This window comes from Pleurodeles waltl, chromosome 3_1 (assembly GCF_031143425.1).
Source record: "Pleurodeles waltl isolate 20211129_DDA chromosome 3_1, aPleWal1.hap1.20221129, whole genome shotgun sequence".
Lineage (NCBI taxonomy): Eukaryota > Metazoa > Chordata > Amphibia > Caudata > Salamandridae > Pleurodeles > Pleurodeles waltl.
In genome coordinates this window covers 426,371,490-426,397,536 of record NC_090440.1, presented here as the reverse complement: position 1 = coordinate 426,397,536, position 26,047 = coordinate 426,371,490, and the positions used below count along the sequence as shown (strand labels likewise).

Below are 26,047 nucleotides of genomic sequence, written 5' to 3'. Positions count from 1 at the left end.
CCTACCTAAAAAGGAGAGATGGGTATGTTAAACCTAATCTGCCAATGCCATGTCCATGAGAGGAGCCCCCAACCCTCGTTACCTTGGAATGAGGTCTCTATCTCAGACTCCGCAGGAACACGAAGACTGAATCAGCGTCAAGACGACATGCAGCATCGATATCAGCGATGGTGGCAATGCCCTTTGGTCGGAATCCCTCTGACTATCTATCTAAAGTGTGATGTATTTATACAGATCTACTTGGAACCCTGATGTAGGTGTGGTCCCAAACAACAGATAACGCCATGCTTGGTGCGGTAATTAATATAAACAATTCCCTCGAAAGCATGAGGAGGGAAAGTCCCTAAATGTGAACACCTACAGTTTGCTTGTCTTCGTCACTTGATTTTGACGCCTTAACACGGTGGCAGTGATAATGCAAATCATAACAAGTGGCCTAACTATAAACAAGGCAGCCATCTTAGAAGAATTAAATAATTAAATAGGCTAAGACAGAGCAAGCTAAGTAGGTTAAAAGTCACTAGGTGACGGGGGCACAAGTCCGCAAGCCAATGGCTAAGCTAACTCCTGTTATCCCATTAAAACAAACTAGGATTCACTACACCCTCCCCCTTGCCGTAACAAGTATGATGCCATAACTGGACGCCACCAAAGGTGAATGAATCCAAATGCTAAAATTGCTCTGGACTAAAAAGCTAAAAGCATAAAAACTAGCTAAAAACGTTAAAAAAATTGGTTAAAAGGTAGTAATTGAAAATAGTAAAAAATACATACAGAGAAATTTAATGTCAACCATGACAAGCACAGCAGGCCAAAGTAAAGGCAATTTGAATGCATATTTTGAATCGGGAATGGCAAGCAACTTCATCAAATGATTTGCTATAGTCATGATCCCGAAGAGTGTTATCGAAGTCACCAATCAAGGACCTCAAGAATGGGTCCACATCGTCAGATGTCAGATCGATCACCAGGCGGGCAAACAGATCCACAGAGCAGTAGTGAGTGTCAGTCTCTTGTGCAGGTCCATCTGCAGCAGTGCCATTTTCCATAGTAGATATTAGAACCGAAGGCTTATAAGTGGCCTCGCGGAGCAGCCTTAGTCTCAAGGGGCACGACCGTGAATGAACCCTCATCGGGGACATCAGCAGTTCTTGGTCCAGAGGAGATGCTGGTGCAGCAGCAAGACACACCATAGGCAGGTGTTCGAAGAGGCACCACACGCAGCGAAAAACTGGTTGTACGCACCAGGGAAGTGGCCGGAATGACAACGACCAATCACGCTCCAATTCCACCAGCAAGGAGGCATCAAAGATCCGAACCATGCGTTCACGGCACAGTTGAGTTGGTGGAAGCAGCTCCACTGCTCTGCGTAGCTGGAAAGAAACAACCACTGCGAATCAGAAGAAATAGCAGTAGTAGTCCGCCAATCAATGCCAAAATAATCGGAAAACCGCCAAACACGCTTGAAAAGAGTGAATGGATGGCTGATGGGATGACTCTGAAAACAGTCTGGAAGATGGACACGAATCTAGACCCGACAGCCTTAAAGAAATGGACAATCCCAGCAGTGCTCGAAGCATTAAATATTCTGTATACCAGTTCTCCAAAGTGCTTGGGGAAGTTGGTATTTAATAGGGATTGTATCTCGGCTGATGATCTCGCTATCTGGAGAGCATAAGTCTCTCTGGCGGATGTCAACGCGACCTGTTTTTGAAACAGTAGCGCCTTTAGTCTGCTGAGCTTGTCATAATTTACATTAATAGTATCTATGTGGAGCCACATGTCAGATACTTTTATCTCTTGTGTGGGGGGAATAAAACATGTCCGCAACACGTAACTACCTTCGAGACCGAGATTGCGTAGGCAATTCCTGGTCGCATGCCGCAACAACTTTGATCGCTCAGTACCACATAGCTTCCATTGGAAAGTACATGAAATACCGGTCTAATCAAAGAGACGGGAACAGGAGTACCCTTCAGAAAACAGGCCAAGTTTGTGACCTCGACATTGCAAAGGCCGTGAAGGGACACCTGCTTACATATCATTGAATGACTAACAGTAGTCTCACATTCGCTTCCGCTTAGAAAAACCTCTGTTTCGCCGTTCAAACATTTATAATCAAAGGGCAGCTCCCACTCCTCCTTAATATAGCTATCGACTAGTTGCTCGAACCTGCCCACTGCAAGATGTTTCAAGCAATTTGAGAAACAAAAGGTTGAAATGGGCAAATTGATTATGACATGTAGGAGCCAAATTGTTGAAGGACTCTCTGCTACCGTGAAGGGCAACTTATCTAACTTTTCAATATGAAGCATGGTGAAACTAGCTTCCCTTTTAGCCATTGTCTGCTGTTCCCTGGAAAGATTAAAAGCAGTAAACAGTTCACTACCGTTAATATACTTCCATGGAATGCGGCCATTTTTCAGTGTCTGTAATGTCCAACCTAGCTGCATGATGGAATGCAGCTGAGTTTGTCCATGATATAAACGGGACATGTCTGTCTGAATGATATCAATAGCAGACAACACGATGTTGGATAGTGAATAAATCCTGCTGGACAGAGTATTCATGCCGTTGTCGACAACTGCTAAAGCCTTCTCTAAGTTTTCCTTATCTAATTGCCTCAAACACGCAGCAGCTTCCATCTGCTAGAGTTTCCATATTTCATTATTCATAGCATACAGGAACCTTTTAGAGCGCTGTTTCCTAGGACCTAGCAGAAAATCCTGCAGGTCTACATTTTCAGAAAGAATGTTAAGATGTTTTTTAACCGCGGCTAACGTGTTAGTCTGTACCCATTGTTGGCACAGTTTACCCACACTGTATGTTGTAACTATACCTGTGTGTTGACTTGATACAAAGCGAGGGTCTAGCCTTTTAACTGTAAAACCCCCTGAAGAGTTAAAAAAACATGCTCGACATCTATTGGTGTCTGTTGGCCATATTAACCACCCGCCAGGATTGAAAAGTGAAGAATTATAGGTACCAGCCTAAACCATTGCGTCTAGCATTTCCTCTGTAATATTAAGGAAATATTTCCAATCATTAAACTTCGCCGGTGTGGGGATATTGGGCGTGTTCATGTCTTTCATTTTTGCTAACCCCAGACAGGATGTCTATTGAATGGTATCATTTAAAAAGATCATTTGCACAGGAATTAGGCATGCTCTAAACAAAGCTTTCCTACCCTGTATTTGCCAATCTTGTGTTCCCCATACACTTTTTAAGTCAATAGTGCTCTTCCAGTATTCGTAACCTTCAACTGCGAGTCGAGAAACAAAGGCATCTGAATAAATCAGTTTCGTGTTTGTTAGCAAAATTTTCCGAATTTGTGACGGAGGTAACTTGAAATAATATGACTCCGCATTTTTTGTGTCATGCCAAGTGAAATATGTAAATTTATCTGTATAGTGTTTTGGACTCCCCACTGGTGGTGTTGAACAGTGTTCCCACTGTGTATAGTTCAATACTGGCCTGTGTCAAGTGGCACAGTGTAGGTAGTAATGTCCCCAATTGTTGTAAAAGAACATTTCCCCATAATGCATTGTATGTCCATCTACATCATCACTTTCAAATATGGAATAGTCTTTCATTTCAGTTATCATGGAATCAACTGTTTGGACATCCCAATCATCAGATACAACATCAGGTGTAACCACATCTGTCATAGATATTTTGAACACATATGGAATTTGAATGACCTCAGTAGGCCCGTATATATCAAAGGGAACATTGTCCCACACAATCCCATCAGAAATCGGTATTGCTGAAATGTTCACAAGGGACAAGTCTCTTCGGACCTTATGTGAGGAATGATATGGAGTTAAGACTTCATCCACAGGCTCGACAGATGAGCTTTCAGGAATGTAATGACCATTTATAAGCAAAAAAGACCACAGTCACAAAACCAACCCAAAACAATAATTCAGTAAATGTTAATCAGAACCATAAATAGTTCCATGGGTAAATGAAATGGTTCTCTTTAAGCCACTGAAACAGCTTACGTGTTTACGAAACATTGTCAATCATAATAGTGGATGAGTCTGAAGAAAAATCATCAATGTCTACGAAATAGCCAGAGGTAGTCTCTGCAAATGCTGGAGCCTGTGCATTACGCATAGATTGGTCCACTTCATGTGGAGGCTCATGATAGACCGCGTCATCAGTCCATGTAGTGTTGGCGTAAAAAACAGCCAAATCTTGGACAGGTGTTGTCATTGAAGTGGTAACTGGAACTAGCAAGAGTTCGTTTTCCGCCCTCCCCATGTTCGAGGAGGTCTCTGTGACAGCGTTGGACATTGTTGCACAGTCCGTAGTAGTGTTGTTCATTCTACTATGTAGAGGTATGTCCTGTTGGGTAGTGAGAGGGGATTGGTAACTAGCGAAGGGACCTCTTGGTCTACTGTGAAGGATCGGCCACATTGTGAACTTTGACGTCATCAATGGAAATGAATCTGTTTGTTCTGGAGTCAGGCAGTGGTGGTAAGACGACAGTTCTGGTACCTTGAATTCCCAAGACCGGGACAGGTGCTCTGTATGAAGGACCGAATTCCTTCTTCACAGCGATCTTCTCACGAACCAGATCCCCAACTTTAGGAACCCAGCCAGTTGAGGTTTTTGCTAAATCCCTTATTCCTAAGGTGGCAGCACTGATAGATGATTTATCATCACGAAATTGCTGAAGCTCCTGTAAGACAGTGAGACGTTCATTTATGTCAAATGGTGTTTCTGCTGCCACCAAACCAGAGCCATCAAGATGTGGGATATGAATAGGTATCCCAAAGAGAACCTCATAAGGAGTGCGTCCCCCCAAGGGGCGTCTTGGCAGATAATTCAGTGCTCTCTGGACGCCATACAGGTGATGAAGCCAACTGCGGCCTGAACCTAATACTCAAGCTGTTAAGGACTGCTTTAGATCACGGTTCCACCTCTCCACAACCGAATTTCCCTCTGGATGGTATGGTGAGGAGTAATGGAGTTCAACACCCATCATCCCCATGGTGTCCCTGAATGCCTTAGAGGCAAATGCAGGGCCCTGGTCCGAATGGAATGCTGCAACCGCATATGTACCGATAAAGATCAGCAAGTCTTTTATAAACAGTTTGAGCGCCAGCCAACCGCTGCGGCCATACCCACAGTAATCTAGAACAAGAATCTACAGCGACTAAGATGTATTTGTATGCACCATCAGGTTGGAGTGGACCACAATGGTCCAGGTACACACATTGTAGTGGCCTGCTGGACACTAAGAGGTATGTCTGTGGTGGGCGTTTGATATTGGAGCCTTTTATTTGCTGGCAAATGTCACAACAAAGGACGTACTTTTTTGTCCGTCTGCATAGACCAGGCCACCAGAAGTGTTTCTGTAAGAGTGTTATTGTGGCCGAAATACCAGCATGCGCAGAAGCGACACCCTCATGCGCTGCTTTTACTAGATCTAATCTCTGGTCTTCGTTGGGGATCACTCGATTTCCAACCCCAGGAATTGTTGCGTAGGCAACATTCTGTGCACTGATATGATAAGAATAATTTATAGGGTAACCTTTCGGGAGGGACTTGCCTTCAGCCAAAGCTTTCACGGCAGTCAGTATGTCATTATCCAGTCTCGTCTGAGAATGAGTCACTGCAGCCACAGAAGCTGTAGCTACTGCAGATTTGGCTGCTTCATCAGCCAAAGTGTTGCCGATAATGTGTACTCCTACACGTTGATGCCCCAATGTATGTACTACATGGACAAACTGTAGCTTATCCTTAAGATCAGCCACCCTCCCCTAAAATGTTTTGTATTTTATGGTGTTCCCTTTGGAATCTCTAAACCCGTTCAGCTTCTAATGATTAAGATAATCATTGTATGACTGGACGCAGTAGTATGAGTTGCAGACTATTAAAGTCAGGCATCCTGGCTCTGTGTGTTCTAGCGCTAATATAAAAGCTTTAAGTTCAGCCAACTGAGCTGTGCAGTCCCCTAGGGTCTGTGTGTAGGTGTTGTGAGGGTGGAAGACTCCATCTTCCATCACACCGCTCACAGCTGCGCAAGCGGCTGAGTATTGATGTTTGGTACCTACAGCTGGTTCCGCTGAACCATCAGTGTAGATGACAGTATGGTATCTGTCAAGTGGCAAGATATTTAGAGGAGCGGGGTACTCCTGTTCATACTGGAGAAACTCTTTTGTCTGAAGTTTTGGATCAAAGATGTAATCAACATCAGTGGCTGTCAGGGACAACGCTTGCTTTAGTGACAGCCTCTAAGGCTGGCACCGGTGTAACGTCAATAATGCGTTTCCCTTGGGCAAGTGGCCTCTCCTTTATGACAGCCATTTGAACTGCAGTCAGAATCTTTTCTGTAGGTGCAAAACGTTGTTCTGCATTTGAGTATAAATGTGATTTATATGCTATGGGTACTGTGTCGCCTTCATTGAAGGTGACATAAGTAAATCCAATAGCACCAGCAATTACTCTGATGACCAAATTCGTTTTATTGTCACATGTGTGCAAGTGTTTAGCTTCTAGCATGTCCTGTTGCAATTCCCTAGGGATGCGTGTGTGTTCAACTGTCCAGTGTCTGCTAGAAAAGTTTGCCAGTATCACGTCAAAGTGGCTTGATGTGCTGTGCATAGTCTGGAAAGTATGCTCTGCCAAAGCTGAAGAAACCAAGTAATGACTGTAGTTTCTTGAGAGTGTTAGGAGGGTGCAATTGTGCACATTTCTCAAGAAAGTGCAGGGCCAGGCTCTTCCCCTCGTTCGACAGCTCGTATCCCAGGAACAATACACTGTGAAAGGCAATCTTACTTTTCTTAAAGTTGAATTTGTATCTGAGGCCTGCAAATCCCAAAATGATCCAATCGACCCTTACAAGATGAATGTTGAGGTCGTCGTCCGTGAGATATATGTCATCCACGTAGGATAACGCCTCGGGATCAATATCATGTAATAATGATGTTACACAGGCTTAGAATAGCCCTGGACTGTTTTTATAGCATTGGGGTAAACAGCAAAAGCATTTTTGTGAGTCAAATGAGAATGCACTCAGGTCCCGACTTTCATATGCTAACTTCTGGCAGAAAAACCTATTAGAAATATCTAACGCTGTTTTATATTTTTTACGCACTATATTGTTTATTAATGCCGTGCTATTTGAGTTTTGTATAACATGTGTACGTGTATGACTATTTAAATGTCTGTAATCTATGACTATTCTATCGGAATGGTCTGATTTTGCAACGGGGAATAATGGGTTATTCATTGCAGATGTACAGGGCTCAATTACTCCCTCTCGAGCTGAGTGAGGATCTCCCTCACCGGAGCTTTTGCTTCATGTTTAACAGGATATTGTGGCTGAGGTTGGGGTGTAGACCTAATAGGAATTTCATAACAAGGAGAGTCCTTGTCCCAACCTACATGATTGCGGTATAATGCAGGTGCCTGCGCTAAAGCCCATTCAACAGCATAGGCTTGTTTTTCTGCTTCTGGATCAAGACTAGAGAAAGAAGGCAAACTGACATCTTCCCCATGTTGGAGCTTACGGACGTGCTCAGGTGGCCAGTCTCTTTCAAGCACCAGGATATCACTAGTAAGTTCATCCCAGAATATCACACCAATGGTGCGCTCTACGTCTCCCTCTATTTGAATTTTGAAATCATATACCCTGTCGGTGGGAGAAAGCGGCCGTCCGCAGTCTCAACTGCAATAAAATCGGTAGTTGCTGTCACATCCAGATGATCTTTCAGACTCTGGCGACATATCGTGACCTCTGCTGCAGTGTCTAACAGTGTCACTGCCCATGTCTTGTTCTTCAACAATGTTCTCAAGTGTACTGGCATCTTTAACTGACAGTGCTGCCACCTTTTTCTTTTTAAACTGTGGCTTCTGCTGAGGAGTCTTTTCTTCTTTTTTGACTGTAGACTGTGTTAAGTCTTTCTTTTGTTTCACGTATTCAGGACGTCGATCAGGACAGCCCCCTCTCTTGCTACGTCTATACGGTGCGTCCTGAAAGGAACCAGAGGACGTGAATCAGTATATCTATCAAGAGTTTTTATATTTTCCCTATTTCTGAGATTGTATCTCCTTGCGGAGTTCTCTGGGTGTGGAGAATCAGCTCTCTTATTACGTCTATCCTTAAATTCTTTTTGTTTTTCCCAGCCTTTTTAGAGCCCTCGTGCCTGCTTTGTACCTTCCTCAAGGGTGGTACTTTGTAATTCCAACTTCTTTGGTTTGGCTCCCAAACTATCCCGCCCGATACTAGTATAGGTGTCGGAAATTATTTTTGGTAGCTGTCTCTCCTGTTCCAATTGTGGAGTTTCTCGGGACGCTGGCGTACAGCCAGTGCTACCGCTTCCCCTTTAACGTTACTGAGTATTATTGAGGAAACTGCGTCAAAGTTACGCATTAATTTCATCCCCAAATCTAAGGCTGGTGCAGCCTGTGCTCATTCTGTATTTGTTTTAACACTTCCGGTAAATTGGCAAGTGTCGGGGTACCATGTGTGGTAGTATATATAGCAGCAAAGACTGTACCCCATGTGGTGCATCCACAGAGGGGACTATCCCGAAGGGCAAGCACATTGGGAGAAGTCTATGTTTTTCCTGTGGTCCCGTATGGGGAAACACAGCTTCCAGCTGATTTCTTTTCTGGGCTATCCAGAACGGAATATTCTCTCGTTCTGTGGGTATGTTACCCATGATAGTTTGCACTGTTTGTGGATTAATCCCAGTAGCCAATTGGTATCCACCAGGTGCTGGTGGAGCTGGACACGTTGGTGTTAGCAAGTGTCGGGGTACCATGTGTGGTAGTATATATAGCAGAGAAGACTGTACCCCATGTGGTGCATCCACCGAGGGGACCATCCCGAAGGGCAAGCACATTGTGAGAAGTCTATGTTTTTCCTGTGGTCCCGTATGGGGAAACACAGCTTCCGGCTGATTTGTTTTCTGGGCTATCCAGAACTGAATTTTCTCTCGTTCTGTGGGTATGTTACCCATGATAGTTTGCACTGTTTGTGGATTAATCCCAGTAGCCAATTGGTATCCACCAGGTGCTGGTAGAGCTGGACACGTTGGTGTTGTGTTCAAAGTTCGCATTACGAACTGGACTAGTCATCTATAAAGTGTTACTAATTCATTATATAAATTTCGTAGATCTGCTATTTGCAAATTTTGGGTGCCTGGGTGTGGTGAGTATGTGGCAAACATAGGCCACGTTGGTCCATCATTACTTAAAGGACCTTGTCCCACTCTTTGTAATACATGTGGTAGGGTGCCTTCAAACCAGTTCTGATGCTCTTGATATGTGAGCGATATTTCATGATACTGGTATGCTTGGTACCGTTGAGGTACGTTTGCAATTTCGAATGTGTGGAATGTATGTGTTCTTTGGTTCACCTCAGGAAAGGTGACCCAACAGTAAAATGTTTCTGTTTGTTATGCTTCATTAGCTTCTATTATGAGAGTAACATCCCCGCCCTCTTCTGTAAGGCCATGCACTAATAGGTGTCGTGTTAATGCTTGTCTAGCATTCTCAGGAATTTCTATGGCGTTAGCCATATTTGTAAAATTGGTCAGAGAAATGGAACACCAAATGGGGAGTAAAGTCCGTTTATGAGTTCGAGCTCGAACAACCTACAGCCTAATCAGGTGTTACCTTTTCAGCTGAGGAGGATCTTCCCAAAGTCCACAGATGTCTACGTTTGATGGTACTTAGGGTACCTGTTGTCTGTGAGACAGTGATAATCAGGGTATCCGTAAATTAGTGCCTAAACACCATCGTTGGTGGCACCATGTCGTAGTTTGGACTCTTGCTCTGGGCAAGACTGCTGGTTTAAGGATGACAGTACTTATGTTTGTAGGCGACTATGCCTATCCTACAACAAGTCGCAGCTGTCGTCCCAACCCTTCCGGCTCACTAGCAGCACCTCACCAAAACCCAAATAGTAAAAGGTGATTTGTGGCAGCCTTTACGCATGAACTCGAGAGTATTACATCTCAGGGAGTGTCGTGGTTAAACGGAGATTACCCCTCTCTCACAGATATATTATGTCTCATCCAAACACAGGCAATAACGAAGATGCAGTAAAGTTTCAATAGTTTACTAGTTTCAATAGTTTTATTTAACACAACTGCAATCAGTGATAAGTTGCATGGGCTGCAATGAATAGTGCAAGGAACAGAATTGTAAAGACAAGAGTCATTATTACAAAGACCCCCATCATCTTGCAATAACATGAAAAGACAAAGTGTATAATATGTCCTAATACCCTATCATGATAGGCCTAACCTCCTAACTAAAGGAGAGCTGGGTATGTTAAACCTAATCTGCCAATGCCATGTCCATGAGAGGAGCCCCCAACCCTTGTTACCTTAGAATGAGGTCTCTATCTCAGACTCCACAGGAACACGAAGACTGAATCAGCGTCAAGACGACGTGCAGCATCGATATCAGTGATGGTGGCGATGCCCTCTGGTCGGAATCCCTCTGATTATCTGTCTAAAGTGTGATGTATTTATACAGATCTACTTGGACCCCTGACGTAGGTGTGTTCCCAAACAATAGATAACGGCATGCTTGGGGCGGTAATTAATATAAACAATTCCCTCGAAAGCATGAAGAGAGAAAGTCCATAAATGTGAACACCTACAGTTTGTTTGTCTTTGTCACTTGATTTTAAAGCCTTAACGCAGTGGCACTGATAATTCAAATCATAACAAGTGGCCTAACTATAAACAAGGCAGCCATCTTAGAAGAATTAAATAATGAAATGGACTAAGACACAGCAAGCTAAGTAGGTTATAAGTCACTAGGGATGGGGGCACAAGTCCGCAAGCCAATGGCTAAGCTAACTCCTGTTATCCCATTAAAACAAACTAGGATTCACTACAGTACCCAGAGATGAGGTGAACCCCTAATGGCAGAATCCCCCATCTTACTTTGGAGGATGCCAAATGGGTTAGTAATATGCCCCCCTCCCCAAAAGGGAGTGGGCACAGGAACGGTATAGCCACCATCAGGGACAGTAGCCATTTGCTACTGCCCTCTGACCCCTGTAACGCCCCTAAATCTAGTATTTAGTGGAACCTGTGAACCTTGCTTTTCAGATTCCTGGCGACCTCAAAAAGAAGAAGAAGGACTGAAGACCCCAACAGTGAAGACTTCAGATGACAACTGACTTGGCCCCAGCCCTCCTGGTCTGTCTGCAGCTTCAAGACTCCTGGTACAAAAAGATGACGCATTCTGCAGGACCAGCAACCCCTACAAACCCCCAGAGGACTGCCTGCCCACCAGAGGACCAAGAACTCCTGAGGACAGCGGCCCTGTCCACACAAGAAACCTCCCAAAAGGACTCCAGAGCCTCCCTGGATACGCAAGTCCTGCCCACCCTGCACACTTCGCCCATGGCCCAAGTCCAGGTGGCCCACCAGTCCAGAAAAACTCCCCAAGCAATTCCGACCTCGAGTCCACCCTGGGCTGACCCCCTCCTGGCCAACACGACAACACCTGCAGCCTAAATCCAGAGGACCCCCTGACCACGAACAGATCCGACGAAGATCCCCAATGGCCAAAGGTGCGCCTGCATCTGCAGCCCCCTGGCCTTCGGGAATCCGACTGATGGTACAGCAAAGTCCAGCGGGCTCCTCTCCTACTTGTCCAGTCTTTGGTTTTCAGCAACCGAATCCCTGGACCCAAGCCTTCAGCATCTTTCTGACCCGGGTTCCCCCATTGAAAAGCATTGGGAGCCCAATGCTGTGTTTTCACCCTGCACCCGGCCGCTCCTATGCTACTGAGGTTGTGTGTTAGGTGCTGAGCTGTAGCCCCCCAGGGCTCATCTAAACCCCCCAGGTCTGTGCCCTGGAGCCACGGGCACTTACCTGCAACCTGTTTCTCTGGGAGTGCCCCCAGTATCCATAGGATTCCACTAAAAGCCCAACACCAACTTTGACCTCTCCACCCGGCCGGCCCTCTATTGCTGGTGGTGCACTTTTGGGGTCAACTTGAACTTTGACCTATAGACATCCAAACCCACGCAGACTGGGACCATAAGTCAAGTACTTACCTGTAAACTGTGTTAACACTTTTTCTCCCCTGGGATTGCATTGCTTCCTATGAGAAATTGCACGGTGTTTACTTTTGAAACTGAGAAGTGTTACTTACTTAAAAACTGTTTTATCTGCACAACCTAAAAATAGTACATTTGATATATAAGATTGATACAAACGTACAGCTGTACTTACCCACAACTAAGATCTTTTTGGGTTCTAGAAATAAAGTAACAAAGTATATTTTTGCTATATAAAAACATTGGCCTGGAGTTAGTCATTGAGTGTGTGGCTCATTTCTTGACTGTGTGTACAACAAATGCTTTGCACTACCCTCTGATAAGCCTAACTGCTCGACCACACTACCACAAAAGAGAGCATTAGTATTATCTACTTTTGCCTCTGTTAAACCTCTGGGGATCCACTGGACTCTGTGTACACTATACCTCATTTTGATATAGTAAATACAGAGCCAGCTTCCTACACCTCAGACAGACCAAGTGGGGATCAGACTTAGACATCTGCCTGTAGCAATCACCACATGGCTTGAACCCTGAAGGTTTTGCAGGAGACATATCTCTAGCAGACTGGGAGCAAAAGCTCAAAAATGTTGGCAAAACGTAAAAACCTGGAGGTGACAAAATGACCAAGGCAGCTCTCCACATTCACGCTGTTGGCACAGAAAGAAAGAACCTAATGTCAGTGCTCCTGAGAGGCACCTATATGGGCACCGTGACATTACTTACAATGCGGGGCTGAACACCCCGTACAGGTATGAGGAGGTACTGCTCACAATTTTTCAGATCCAGTGTGACACCTGGAGGATATTCTAAAATGAGGAATCTGCAGTTAGAAGTCTCTATCAGAAACTAAAATGATCTCAAATTGGAATCAGGTCGCAGGTTCCAATAGTCAATTGTAAGTGGAATAGAAATAAATAGTGATCCATCAAGGGAATGGACAAAGGGAGTGCAATTACCATCACAATAACTACTTGAGCTTAATTATGCACCACCCAAGAATACAAGACTTCATTGTGTCCTGCACTGGTTCTCTTCTAGAGTTACTTGACTATCACTAAAATGTCAAAAACAATCGTTATTTATGGATGTACTAATGGAAGAAATTACAACTGCTTCATCAAGCACTCTGCCATTTTTGTGCAGTTGAGACTGGACTGTCCCTTCAAGGGTTCAACAAGACTAACTCACATATACTTGAGTGCATCGCCTAATCGCATAATAAGCTAAAAAAATCAAAATGACATGCCATTCAGTCGAACACAATTAATTCAGGCATTTCTATAGGCTGCATTTTGCTTATCAAAAAGGTATCTTTAAGTGACAGATCTGTGCTGAATGCAGCATCAACCATATTTCTGAGTGAGAACGCGGTTTAAGCACACTTGGGATGGTCTAGAATTCTAGTTCCACTGGTCCACCTGGCATGGAGATGAGATTAGTTTGCATATGGTCGGTCCGCTCTGTAATGGCACAACAATGATAATAGTTGGATATCAGCACTTATAAGGCACACACTACCTTGCTAGAGGTCTCTTGATGCCAAACTTAGTGAAGATCTAAAAGAGATAGCCCTGCAGGTGGGAAAGTCTGTTTTATACTGTGTTCTCGAGGAAGTGAAATTCAAGCATGAACCTCGGCAATAAAAAAGCCTCAAGGCACAGCTTTCCACGTGTACGTCTGTGAATGTTTGCAAACAGAAAAAAACATGTAAGTACATTCTTGTAGAGATGTAAATTGTCATCTGTACTTATAAGTTTTTCATGAACATGGTCCTTTGTGTTTAAAAGGCAACAGGGAGAGGCTAGGCTTTGAGTTTTTCAATTGGCATAAACAGTTGCCCACTATTTTGCACATCTGGCGATCCACTAGCATATTTCAGTCAAACATGAAATCCAGTATTTAACTATGGTTCAGCAATGTAGGGATATGAAACGATCTTCGATTGCTGTTCGCCAAACAATAATACATTCTGATGTAACATTAGTTATCTGAAGCTGACTAATGTGGATTCAGCACTTCCTCCTAGCTAGAAGCCCGAGTACTTGCAAGACAGTTTTGGAAATCCAGATGTACACTTGTGTGCCATCAAAGAAGGAATGTGCTTTCTCTTCGGAGTTAATGAAAAGCTTGAACAAAAGTACCACGTAGAGATATTAAAAAAGGTCAGCCTACAGATCGTGGTATAATTTTCTACCAAGACTGCAATATATTCTATCATCTCCACACCTCAATAAATGAGAAACAGGTTTAATCATCATTAGTCTCTCATTCATTCCAGCCTTGATAGTATTAGAAGGTACGTAAAATTACGTAAAACGTAATTGCAAACCATTCAGAGAGAAAAGGAGCAGATGAAATGTACAATAAAAACAATTACCTCATTACCAGATTTCATTAACCAAGTGGATCTACTATAACTATTCCGTCATTTGTGAATTAAACATAAAACTGAACCCATGTTTAATATGGTAATACATCACACTGATTTAAGAGAGAAATAAACATGATTTGGGAGATTAGAAGAAAGTACCAAATCCTTACCAGTGGTTCTTGCAAAAAGATCTGGTCTCCTTGAGCTGCTATGCATGCCTCAAGTTTCAGGGGTGGCAAAAGGTCTGGCTTTGGTTCAAAGTACCGCTTCAACTAGACAAAGAAGATCAAGAAAGGGGCTTATTTGAAATTTAATTGTCACAATGTTAACTCTCAGTGTTATGTATTGCACTGAATCGCCCTCCCCACTTCCCTTCCACCACCAAATGCCCACGTGAGACTGCTCCTCACAAGAATGCTGCCTCCACAAAACCATCTTCGGAAGGTAGCTCCCGACTTGCTTGAGATGGACTGTGGTGTTGTGCACTAACAATCTGCAATTGCAAATGATGTAGTTCCATTACTTATGCCAAGAAACATGTATGCTCATTGAACTGAAGGGAGGTCATAGAACAAAGCTGCAAGGTACTCACCAAAACTCTCATTCAAAAGGATTTTTCTGTCTCACCTTTTATTTTTTAGCTAAGGCTTTGAAACAATCATATGATCTGATCTAGGACAGAATCTGAAATTCTGATCCACATTCGTAACCATGTGAACAATATTTCAAGATCTACCATAACACAAGACTTAAGGAGTTTAAGAAGTATCAGTTTGCCACGATGGTCTTCAACAAGGGATGTTTGTCTGCGCACCTGTGTTCCTCTGAAAGGTATGAATCCTGAATAACGATCATAAAGTAGGTTACTGTTAGAAGGATGCCCACTAAAGGGTGGGAGGCAGGGAGGGCCAGGTATGCCAATAAGATAAAACGCTAAAGGATATACAATATTTAATGGGTCATGATGCTACTGAGGTGCACTGTGGGCTGCTTAGCATACTAAGGGGCTTTTGGTACAGGCAGATCATCTTGGTGTAAAGCTACCCAAGAATAATAAAGTGTTTTTTTAGAGGTGTTTGCATTGTACCCAGACTCCCCAGGAAAAGGCGTAACGACTTAGAAACCTAAATACACAGGCTCAACACGACTCCAAGTACACATTCACAAAGTTTAGGATGGAAATTGATTAATTTAGAGAAGTAGCATTCAGTGAAACTAGATTAATGAGAAGCAAAGTCACTGCTCGGTGATATGGTGAAGAGAAAAGGCCAGGTACACTCTTAGCAAGGGTCATGAAGGTTAGGATTTTAAAAAGATATTATAGTTATCACATAGGAAGTTTCAGTCACAAGTTTGATAAAAATATATACACCTAAAGCTCATTTTGTAATACCACTGAATCGATGGCGGTTGACTACTTAATTAAGTTGACCTGCTATCCCTCGCTGTGCCCCAAATGTGGACAGTGATATGACCTATCACCATCATACATGGCAGTGTCCCAGAGTGCAGGAATACTGCAGACAAGTAGCAGACATTTACATAGATAAATTACAGTTGGAGCAGCGCTGTTATCCGCACTGCTATTGGCCAGAAGCAGGCTGGTGATCCACTTGCGGAGCCCTTAGGTCCCATTGTGATCCAACTGATTGTGTTATGTGGCAGAGTGGTGTGCCACGATTATAATATTCCCCCCAGAACAAGCGGGCACCAAGTACAGACGAACAGCAGTTACATTGTGTCATAGGCCTCCTATGTCTGGTTTCATGACACTGTGAGGTTGCATTGACAATTTCTCTACCGAGGGTCCCAATGGACTTGTGGACCATGCAGATTCAGATCCTGGTATAATGGTAGTTGCATCAAAACAAGTCGCCAAAAAGGCAAGTATTTCAATTAAATATTACTTACCTTAAATGTGTGTTTGGGAGTTTTCATGCCATTGGTGAATATGTTGTACTCTGATACCACCCTTGCAAGAGTTTTCATGAATGATGGCTTTGATTGGATGTCTTTGAGCTTACGAGGAAAACAAGAAAAGGTACCCCTGGTTCTGTTGCACTTTGCCACGGCAACAGAGCCACTTGTTTGATGATTCAGAGATAGACAGGCAAATAAGAGCATTACACTTAAAACAAATACATTTATCATCTTTCCGCATGTGAAGAACATGATTGCTTACACCAGCAAAACCAAGTGAACTCTACCTCTTGTTACCCCTGCTTTTCCTGCAGCTTTATAATGCTTTTACAAAACTTGAGTAGTACAACATGTACGTATTCATTTAGTATCCTTGCTTTTGCTTCGCAGTATGGTGCTCTGGGAAACAGAACCCTCATTGCTAACACTATGTCGTATACATGTACAATTCTCATGTTTTATCTTCATAAACATATTGGGAAATTAACACTGTCTGTTTTTGGTTTGTGCTAAGCAGTATAAAAACTATTTTTTCTGGTAGAGTGGAGAATCCGTATGCTAAGAGACTTTATGACGGATGAGCACACAATAGGATTCATTTGCCTATGGACCTGGACCTGGAAAGAAGGCAAAGGATGTAGTCACACAAAGCAGGTTATGGGAAAGCATGACGGTTTTGTACATTGTCTCACAATGACAGAATAATATAAGATTAAACTGTTCTTTTCAAACTGATTTCGCAATTTTCTTCATTATTTCATTTTGTTGTATTTGCCAGTGTTAAGTATATTATCATTGCTTGCCAACATGTTTTTCACCACAGCAGAGATTAAGACTAGAAGATACTTATTTTATAACTTCTCAGAACAAAGAGGACACCCACCTAATATCACTTTCTATTTCCATAGGTGAAAGGGCTATTTTATAAAATGGGGCCTCTGGTTGATAGTCAGTTTGCACTCTGTCAAAGCAGGGACCCTCACTCTAGTCAGGGCAAGGTAGATACTGACTGCTCACCCCCTTGGTTGCTTGACCCAAGGACAGCAAGCCACAGTGGCCACTGATAGCTGTCGGGGTGAGAGGCAGGCACCAGGCCTTTCAAGGCTCTCTGACCACTGTGACTGTGGAGAGTTGGGGGGGGGGGGGGGTTGTAGTCCCAGGTGCCTGGCACCCTCTGACCACTCTCCCTTTCACCAGGTCAGGGATGGCAGCCTGACCCTGGTCCTCCCCTCTGGGGCTCTGTACCCTCCCCCAAAGTGCCGCACCCCCAGAGACCAGGATTGTCAGGGCGTTTGTAGAAGCAAACCTGCACAATTCTTCCACCAGTGCAGGGATGTTAACCTGCAACTGGTCTTCCAACTTGGGGTCTGTACCCTCAGGTTGGACCGGGGTCAGGGGTGTGGCTTTGGCTTCGGGCCCCCTACCCCACCTTCTGGGGTCCTGCACCCCTCCACTAGGAGTGCCCCCCCACTGAATCCAACATTGTTGGGGCACTGATAGCAGTGGCCCCTCCCTTCAGGTCAGGTGGGACACACCAAACCTGGCCCTTCAACCCAGGGTCTGTACCCTTGGATTAAAATGGAGTCAGGGGTGAGTCTCTCCCTCCCCTGCCCCTACTCCCTGGTTTCTGCACTCCCCCCACTTGGAGAGTACCCCTAGAGGTCACACCGGGGGGTGGGGGGGTGGGGGGAGGGTGATTGGTCAACCCTCCGCCGCCCACCATCAGGTCAGAGTTTAACCCCTGCACCTGACCCTCCAGCCTAGGGTCTGTACAATCAGACTGGACCACTGCCTGGCAATCCAGTACATCCTGGGGAGCACACCTACCCCCCACAAGGGAAACACTTTCCATAAGGGCTGCACTAGAATCTGGCAGAGCTTAGATCATCCCTCATCCCAAACATGGTATCACCAAGGTCATTTGGGGGGGTGGGGGGGAGGGGGGGGGGGGGGTAGGGTCTGACCTCAGTGCTGACCCCTGGTGCCCGTAACCCCATCTCAACCCGACTTCTGCACCCACTCACTAGGAGTGGTACTGCCACACACCAGAACTGGTGGGGCGCTGATGGCAGCCCCCCCCACCAATTTCTCCTGACAGTACGGGATCCCTCCCAGCAGATGGCCCTATGATTCAGGCTAGGTTCCCCTCCTGGTTTTCACTCATAGAACCCTCCAGGTTCTGGGACTGGATCGCGGGCATCCTGGGACTCAGCTCACCCCCATTCCCTCTCCTCTGAGACTGGACATGGGATCCCTCACCCATCCCCCTACACTGGGACCTACCTGAGACACTGCAAGCCTTCCCCGCCTCACCTGGCTGGGAAATACCTAAGACACGCCCTTTAGGAGCAACCCCAAATGCCTCTTCAGACTCTGCTACTCATCCAGAGGTCTGCCTCCAGTGCAAGTTCCTTGGGGTCAGATAACTCACACTCTATCTGGTGTTGGTGTAGCTTTGGAAAGGGCTGGATATATGCTCTCCAGAAAGAACATCACACAGCCCCTCACATGAGGTAACCAAACTACCCTTCACCTCACCATCCAGTGCCTCAGCCTTGAAAAAGTACCCCACATCACCCTCCTTAGACAGTATGTGACTGTCCCCAACACTCAACCCACACTATTCTGGTGTGTCTCCACAGTCCAAACCAGAACTTCTACCTGGGGGGAACCCCTCTCACTGTCACCTAGAGTCAGTAGAGTGTCCCTCCCACCACTAGGAATATGACTCCCCATTCCAGTTACCCAATCCACCTCAGGGACCCTGCACCCCACTGGAGCTACCTCATACCGCTCAACCTCTTGCTGGATCTCATCCCCTCGTTCAAGATGGGCACCAAGTCTCTGGGCATGTGCACTTCTTCAGTACTGGACATAAGACTTCTGCTGCCACCATCTGCAGCCCTTCATAGCTCAGTTCATGAGCTACAAATATTTATTTTTCCTTGGCTAAGGCTCTTTCAGCCTCAGCTTTCTCTCTAGCTCTGCATCAAGAGCTCTCATCTACTGCTCCTGAGCTAGGAGTCATCCCTCTCTCTCTGGTTCCCTTTCAGGGCCACTGCCCTCCTCATCAGAATAGTCCTCTTCCTTAGAATCATCTAGTATGGTTGCTTCCCAGCGTTTCATCTCATTCTGAAACAGAGCTGTCTCCAGAGCCCACTTTTGGGACCTTCTCTTCACAGCCAGCCCTCTTTCCTTGCAGAAAACTTTTAGCTCCCTCAATGTATAGATCTCCAGGTGGAAGAAGTTGACTTCCATTCTGCAAATGCCTCACAGGTGCACCCAAAAACCAGAGTCCAAAAAGTCACAATACCTCCAGGAGGACCACAGAGAACATAAGAGGAAAATATAGTATGTGGTTGCATAATGGTCTGCAATAAAAACAGTAGTGTACACAATCACTGTATGTCACATACAAATACAAGTTCAATCCTCACCGCTGATCACCAATGTTAGAAATGGGGTCTCTGGTTGGCAGTCAGTTTGCACTATGTTCAAGCAGGGACCCTCACTCTAGTCAGGGGAAAGGAGATACTCACTTAAGATGACCCCCTGCTCATCCCCTTGGTAGCTTGGCACAAGCAATCAGGCTTATCTCAAAGGCAATGTATAAAGTATTTGTACTACCAAACACTGTAATACAGTGAAAACACTACAAAATTGACACCACACCAGTTTAGAAAAATAGGCAATATTTATATAGATCAAACAAGACAAAAAGAAAAGAATCCAACATACACAAGTAAAGTTATGAATTTTCAAAATAATAGAATCTTACTCCATAGAAAACAATGGAAAAGTTGTTGTTACACAAAGTACCTGGTTTGCGTAAAAAATAAAGCTGCACGGGCGAGCGTGTGTCAGAAAAGATAGCGATATGTTGATTACTTACTCACAAGTGAGGCCGTGCGTCATTTCTTCTCTGGAGGGGTAGGCGATGCGTAGTTTTTCTCTCCCGCAAGAGAGCGATGCGGCGATTTCTGGGCAGGGCACCTCGGATCCACGCAGATTCATGATGACCTTGACGTCCAGCAACAATGTGTGAGAAACCTGACCGAACGGTGATGGAAAACCGTGCTGCGTGGTATTTGCATTGTTTTCAGCAGCAGCCGCAAGCGGGTGTTGCGTCGTTTCTCCAGCCGCAATGCAGGTGATGCTTTGAAGTCAGCCGTAAGGCAGGTGGCGTGTTGTTTTTACAGCCGTGTTGCAGGTGGTGCATCACACTTTTCCCTGCACGGCTCCCTGTGCGTGGATTTCCATCCTTGTTCTACCAGCTTCACCTTTCAAAGGCCCAGGGACTGGATAGGGCACCACTTGGCAGGGCAGGAGTCTCAGCAGACAGTCCAGATTCTGGCAGAGGAAGTCTTTGATGCCTGAGCCTTCAAAACAGGAGGAAAGCTCAGTCCAAGCCCTTGGAGATTCTTCACAAGCAGGCATATACCATAAAGTCCAGTTTTTGTCCCCTTCCGCAGGCAGAAGCAGCAACTGCAGAACAGCCCAACAAAGCACAGTCACAGGCAGCACGTCTCATCAGCTCTTCAGATCTTCTCCTTGGCAGAGGTTCCTTTTGGTTCCAGAAGCAAATCTGAAAATCTGGGGGTTTGGGTCCACTACTTATAATCCTTTCTGCCTCTGAAGAAGGCAAACTTCAAAGGAAAGTCTCTGTTGTTTAAAGGATCCTGCCTTGCCCAGACATGGCTCCAGGCGCACACCATGGGGTTGGAGGCTGCATTGTGTAAGGGCCAACAAAGCCCTTTCAGGTGTAAGTAACCACTCCTCCCTCTACTCTAGCCCAGATGGCTCATCAGGATATGCAGACTACACCCCAGCTCCCTTTGTGTCACTGTCTAGTGGAGATTCACAAACAGCCCAACTGTCAGTCTGACCCAGACAGGGAATACACAAGCAGGCAGAGTCACAGAATGGTTTAAGCAAGAAAATGCCCACGTTCTAAAAGTGGCATTTTCAAACAGACAATTTAAAAAACAACTTTACGAAAATATGTATTTTTAAATAGTGAATTCAGAGACCCCAAACTCCAAATCTCTATCTGCTCTCAAAGGGAAACTACACTTTAAGGATATTTAAAGGCAGCCCCCATGTTAAAATATGAGAGAGATAGGCCCTTGCAACTGCGAAAAATGAATTTGGCAGTATTTCACTGTTAGGACATGTAAAAAACATCAGTACATGTCTCACCTTTAACATACACTGCACACTGCCCATGGGGCTACTTAGGGCCTACCTTAGGGGTGGTTTACATGTATAAAAAGGGAATGTTTAGGCCTGGGAAGTGGGTACACTTGCCAGGTCGAATAGGCAGCTTAAAACTGCACACACAGACACTGCAGTGCAATTCTGAGACAAGTTTACAGGGCTACTTATGTGGTTGGCACAACCAGTGCTGCAGGCCCGCTAGTTGCATTTGATTTACAGGCCCTGAGCACCTCAAGTACACTTTACTAGGGACTTACTAGTAAATCAAATGTGCCAATCAGAGACAAACCAATCAACAATACAATTTACAAAGAGAGCATATGCACTTTAGCACTGGCTAGCAGTGGTAAAGAGCCCAGAGTCCGAAAGCCAACAAAAACTGGTCCGAACAAATAGGAGGGAGGAGGCAAAAAGTTTGAGGATGACCCTGCAAAAACGGCCAGGTCCATCATATATACATTTTTTCACTGAAAAAACAAAGGTTAATGTAAAATTATATTTAGGTGAATTTCTCAGTAGCAACATTAATGCCCTGAAGTAAAAGAAATGCAGAAATTTAGCAGTTATAGTTAGCAGCACTCTTACTTAGCAACCCTGCCATGCACTGCTTATGACCTCGGATATTACATCACTCATGACATGTTCGGACATATTCTAAGACATAATTTATGACATCAATGATGACACCTTAAATGACATCATCCAATGAGTGTGTTACATTGTTTTATAGTTTACACAGTGGCAGGTAACTATCATATAATTTCTACCTAGGTTTGTACAGCTTGGGTCCAGCTAATGGGTCTAAGTATTTACAAAACGCATGTGCCCCTAATGCACCATAGCTGTGTGTAGGTATTGAACACATTATACATTTTTGTATTCAAGAATAACTCTGTTTACAGGTGACAGCTAGCTTGAGTTCATTATGTTACGCTCACAATTTTGGGTTTTGCAGCAAAACGTTTCATTAGGAGAAAGATTCACTGTAATTGATGCTTTCTTTTGTAAGCAGCCTTGAGTTGTTAGACAGAATGATGTCGGCATGAGAATTTCTACATTACATAAAAGACTGTGTGTAGGAAAGTAATTCTACACTGTTTGCATTACTTTTCTGACTCTTACTTACCTATTTTTGGTTTGTGTATCTATAACTTGACTTGTACCTTTCTGACTCTTACTTACCTATTTTTGGTTTGTGTACCTATAACTTGTGTATATTACTTACCTTCTTACTGAGGGTACTCACTGAGATACTTGTGGCATATTGTCATAAAAATAAAGTACCTTTATTTTTAGTATCTCTATGTATTGTGTTTTCTTACGATATTGTGCTTATGATATATAAGTGGTATAGTAGGAGCTTTGCATGTCTCCTAGTTCAGCATAAGCTGCTGTGCCATAGCTACCGTCTATCAGTCTAAGCTGCTAGAAACACCTCTATTCTTCTAATAAGGGATAACTGGACCTGGCACAAGGTGTAAGTACCTTTGGTACCCACTACAAGCCAGGCCAGCCTCCTACATTGGTGGTGCAGCGGTGGGATAAGTACTTGCAACTGCTTTACCATTTTGTACTTTTCATAAGAGAATCATATACCAAACAGTTCAGTGTATGTACACTTAACCAAAAAAGTTTGCTCTTCTATCCTAAAACTTTTTACAAAGTTCTGAAAAGTTTCCTAAAACTTCTAAAAGTTTTCTAAAAGTTAGAAAAGGTTTTTTCTTTGTACTTTCTAAAGTTCTAAAACTTTTTCTCTCTTCTCCCGATCTCTAAACCTTTTACTATCATGTCTATGGTAGATTCCACTCTCAAAACTGTTAATGCTACTTATGACATTTTGAACTACAAGAGCTTAAGGAGTCTCTGCCTAGATAGAGGTTTAGCTATAGGAAAGAACCCTTCTGTTTAACATGCTTGCTGTAGATAACCAGAACCAGGCTGGCCCATCTAATGAGAGGTTAGAACATGTAGAAACTTCCCAATCTGACTCAGGAGAGTTCCCTGAGAAAGGTGAGGAGGGTTCTGATCAGGGTCTGATAGCGATAGAGGTTCCCATCACAGTAGGGCATCCTTTATTCCTAGAGGCTAGGTTACCAGGGTCCAGACAGTTAGGGACAGGTCCCCTCTCTGAAGTTTCCAATTTGTCATCTGTGTCAAAGCATTCCCAACCCACCCACCCGGAGGATAACTTGTTAGAAAGGGAACTCAAAAAGTGAGGGTTGAAGAGACCAGACTGAAGCTTAAACAGCAACAGCTGGCCTTAGATAGGGAATCCCTAGACATTGAGAAGGAAAGACAGAGGTTGGGGTTAGGACCCCATGGTGGCAGCAGCAGTATTCCTGATAGTAATCCTGTTGGAGAGCATGATTCCAGGAATCTGCACAAGATTTACAAGGAGGGGGATGACATAACAAGTGGTTTGCTACACTTCAGAGGGCCTGTATGGTACAGTTGGTCCCTCAAAGGCAGTGGGCTGCTTTTTTGTGGCTATCTTTCACTGGAAAGGGTAGGGATAGGCTCCTTACTGTTAGGGAAAGTAAAGCTAACAACTACACAGTATTGACGGATGCACCCTTGGATGGATTTGGCTTAACCACTGAACAATACAGGATTAAGTTCAGAGACACCAGAAAAAAAGAGTCCTCTCAAGACTGGACAGATTTTGTGGACTGTTCAGTGAACGCCTTGGAAGGGTGGTTACATGGCAGTAAGGTATCTGACTATGAAAGCCTGTATAGTCTTATTCTGAGAGAGCATATTCTGAACAACTGTGTGTCTGACTTGTTGCACCATTACCTATCGGACTCGGATCTGACCTCTCCCCAAGACTTGGGAAAGAAGGCAGACAAGTGGGTCAGAACAAGGGTGAACAGAAACGTTCATACAGGGGGTGACAAGGATGGCAAGAAGAAGGATGCTAAGTCTTCTGACAAGGGTGGGGACAAAGGTAAACATACTGAGTCTTCATCAGGCCCACAAAAACCCTCTGGGGGGGGTGGATCTAAATCTAAATCCTCTTCCAATAATCAACCTAAAAAGCCTTGTTGTTATTTGTGTAAAGTCAAAGGCCAGTGGGCATCTGATTCCAGCTGCCCAAAGAAAAACACCAAACCTCCCACCACCACAACCCCTGCTGCAAATTCTAGTGCCCCTAGTAATAGCAGTGGTGGTGGGAAATCTACTACTAATAGCCAATCCAAGGGTGTAGCTGGGCTCACTATTGGCCATGTAGTTGGGGTTGGTCTTGTTAGGGAGACCACGGAGGCTGTTTTAGTCTCTGAAGGTGCCATTGATTTGGCCACCTTGGTTGCTTTTCCCCTTAATATGGATAAGTACAAGCAACTTCCCCTAATAAATGGTGTTGAGATTCAGGCCTACAGGGACACAGAAGCCAGTGTAACTATGGTCATAGAAAAACTGGTCCACCCTGAACAACACCTACTTGGTCAGCAGTACCAATTGACAGACGCTCATAACAACACTCTTAGCCACCCCATGGCTGTTGTGAAACTCAACTTGGGGGGGGGGGGGGGGGGGGGGGGGTTTGAGTTTACTGGTCCAAAGAAAGTTGTGGATGCCTCAGACCTACCTGTAGACAGCTTGGGCAGAAGTGGAGTTGGAGGCTCATGCAGCAATGCTGGGGATTCCTGGGCATTTGTTTGCTTTAACCAGGGCTCAGGCCAAAAAGCAAAAAGGACAGGGTAACTTGGATCCTGGAACAATGGACCAAGTGCTCCCTAAAGCTAGGGGTAGCAAGGGTAAATCCCTACCCACTACCCCTCCCTCTACAGATGATTCCCCTTCTGAGGAAGAGGAATTTCCTTCCTGTGCAGAACCTTCACCAGATGAGCTGGCAGCAGACACTGATGAGCTTTTGGGTGGAGGGGGGCCTGCCAGAGAGGAGCGGAGTGTGGCACACCTGTCCCACATTAGAGGGTCTCAGACAGTAAGCTGTCAAACAGCAAAACGGGGATGTCAGTGACAGCCATAGAGTATACTGGGAAGATAACCTCTTGTACACAGAGGCAAGGGACCCAAAACCTGGAGCAGCCAGGAGATTGGTCATTCCCCTGCAGTACAGAGAGTTTCTCCTAACTCTAGCACATGACATTCCTTTGGCTGGGCATTTGGGCCAGATAAGAACTTGGGAAAGGTGTGTTCCCTTGTTTCACTGGCCACGTATGTCAGAGGACACCAAAGATTTTTGCACGTCTTGTGTGACCAGCCAAGCCAGTGGCAAGACTGGTGGCACTCCAAAGGCCCCCCTAATTCCACTACCAGTGGTTGGGGTGTCCTTTGAAAGGGTAGGGGTTGACATAGTTGGCCCCCTTGACCCTCCTACTGCTTCAGGCAATAGGTTTATCTTGGTGGTTGTGGACCATGCCACAAGATATCCTGAAGCCATACCTTTAAGGACCACTACAGCCCCTGCAGTGGCAAAGACCCTCCTAGGAATTTTTTCCAGGGTGGGTTTTCCTAAAGAGTTAGTA

At 44.7% G+C, this 26,047-nt stretch overlaps 1 protein-coding gene across 4 annotated transcripts in view; it reads right to left on the bottom strand.

The window, feature by feature from the left end:
- The window catches only part of FANCI (FA complementation group I), a 714,639-nt gene that overhangs the window by 413,469 nt on the left and 275,123 nt on the right, over window positions 1-26,047 (bottom strand). For all 4 annotated transcript variants that reach the window (XM_069222692.1, XM_069222696.1, XM_069222693.1 and 1 more), the window contains exon 20: window positions 14,591-14,692. In XM_069222692.1, coding sequence (XP_069078793.1) covers window positions 14,591-14,692 — 102 coding nt within the window. The remainder of the gene's footprint in view (window positions 1-14,590; window positions 14,693-26,047) is intronic.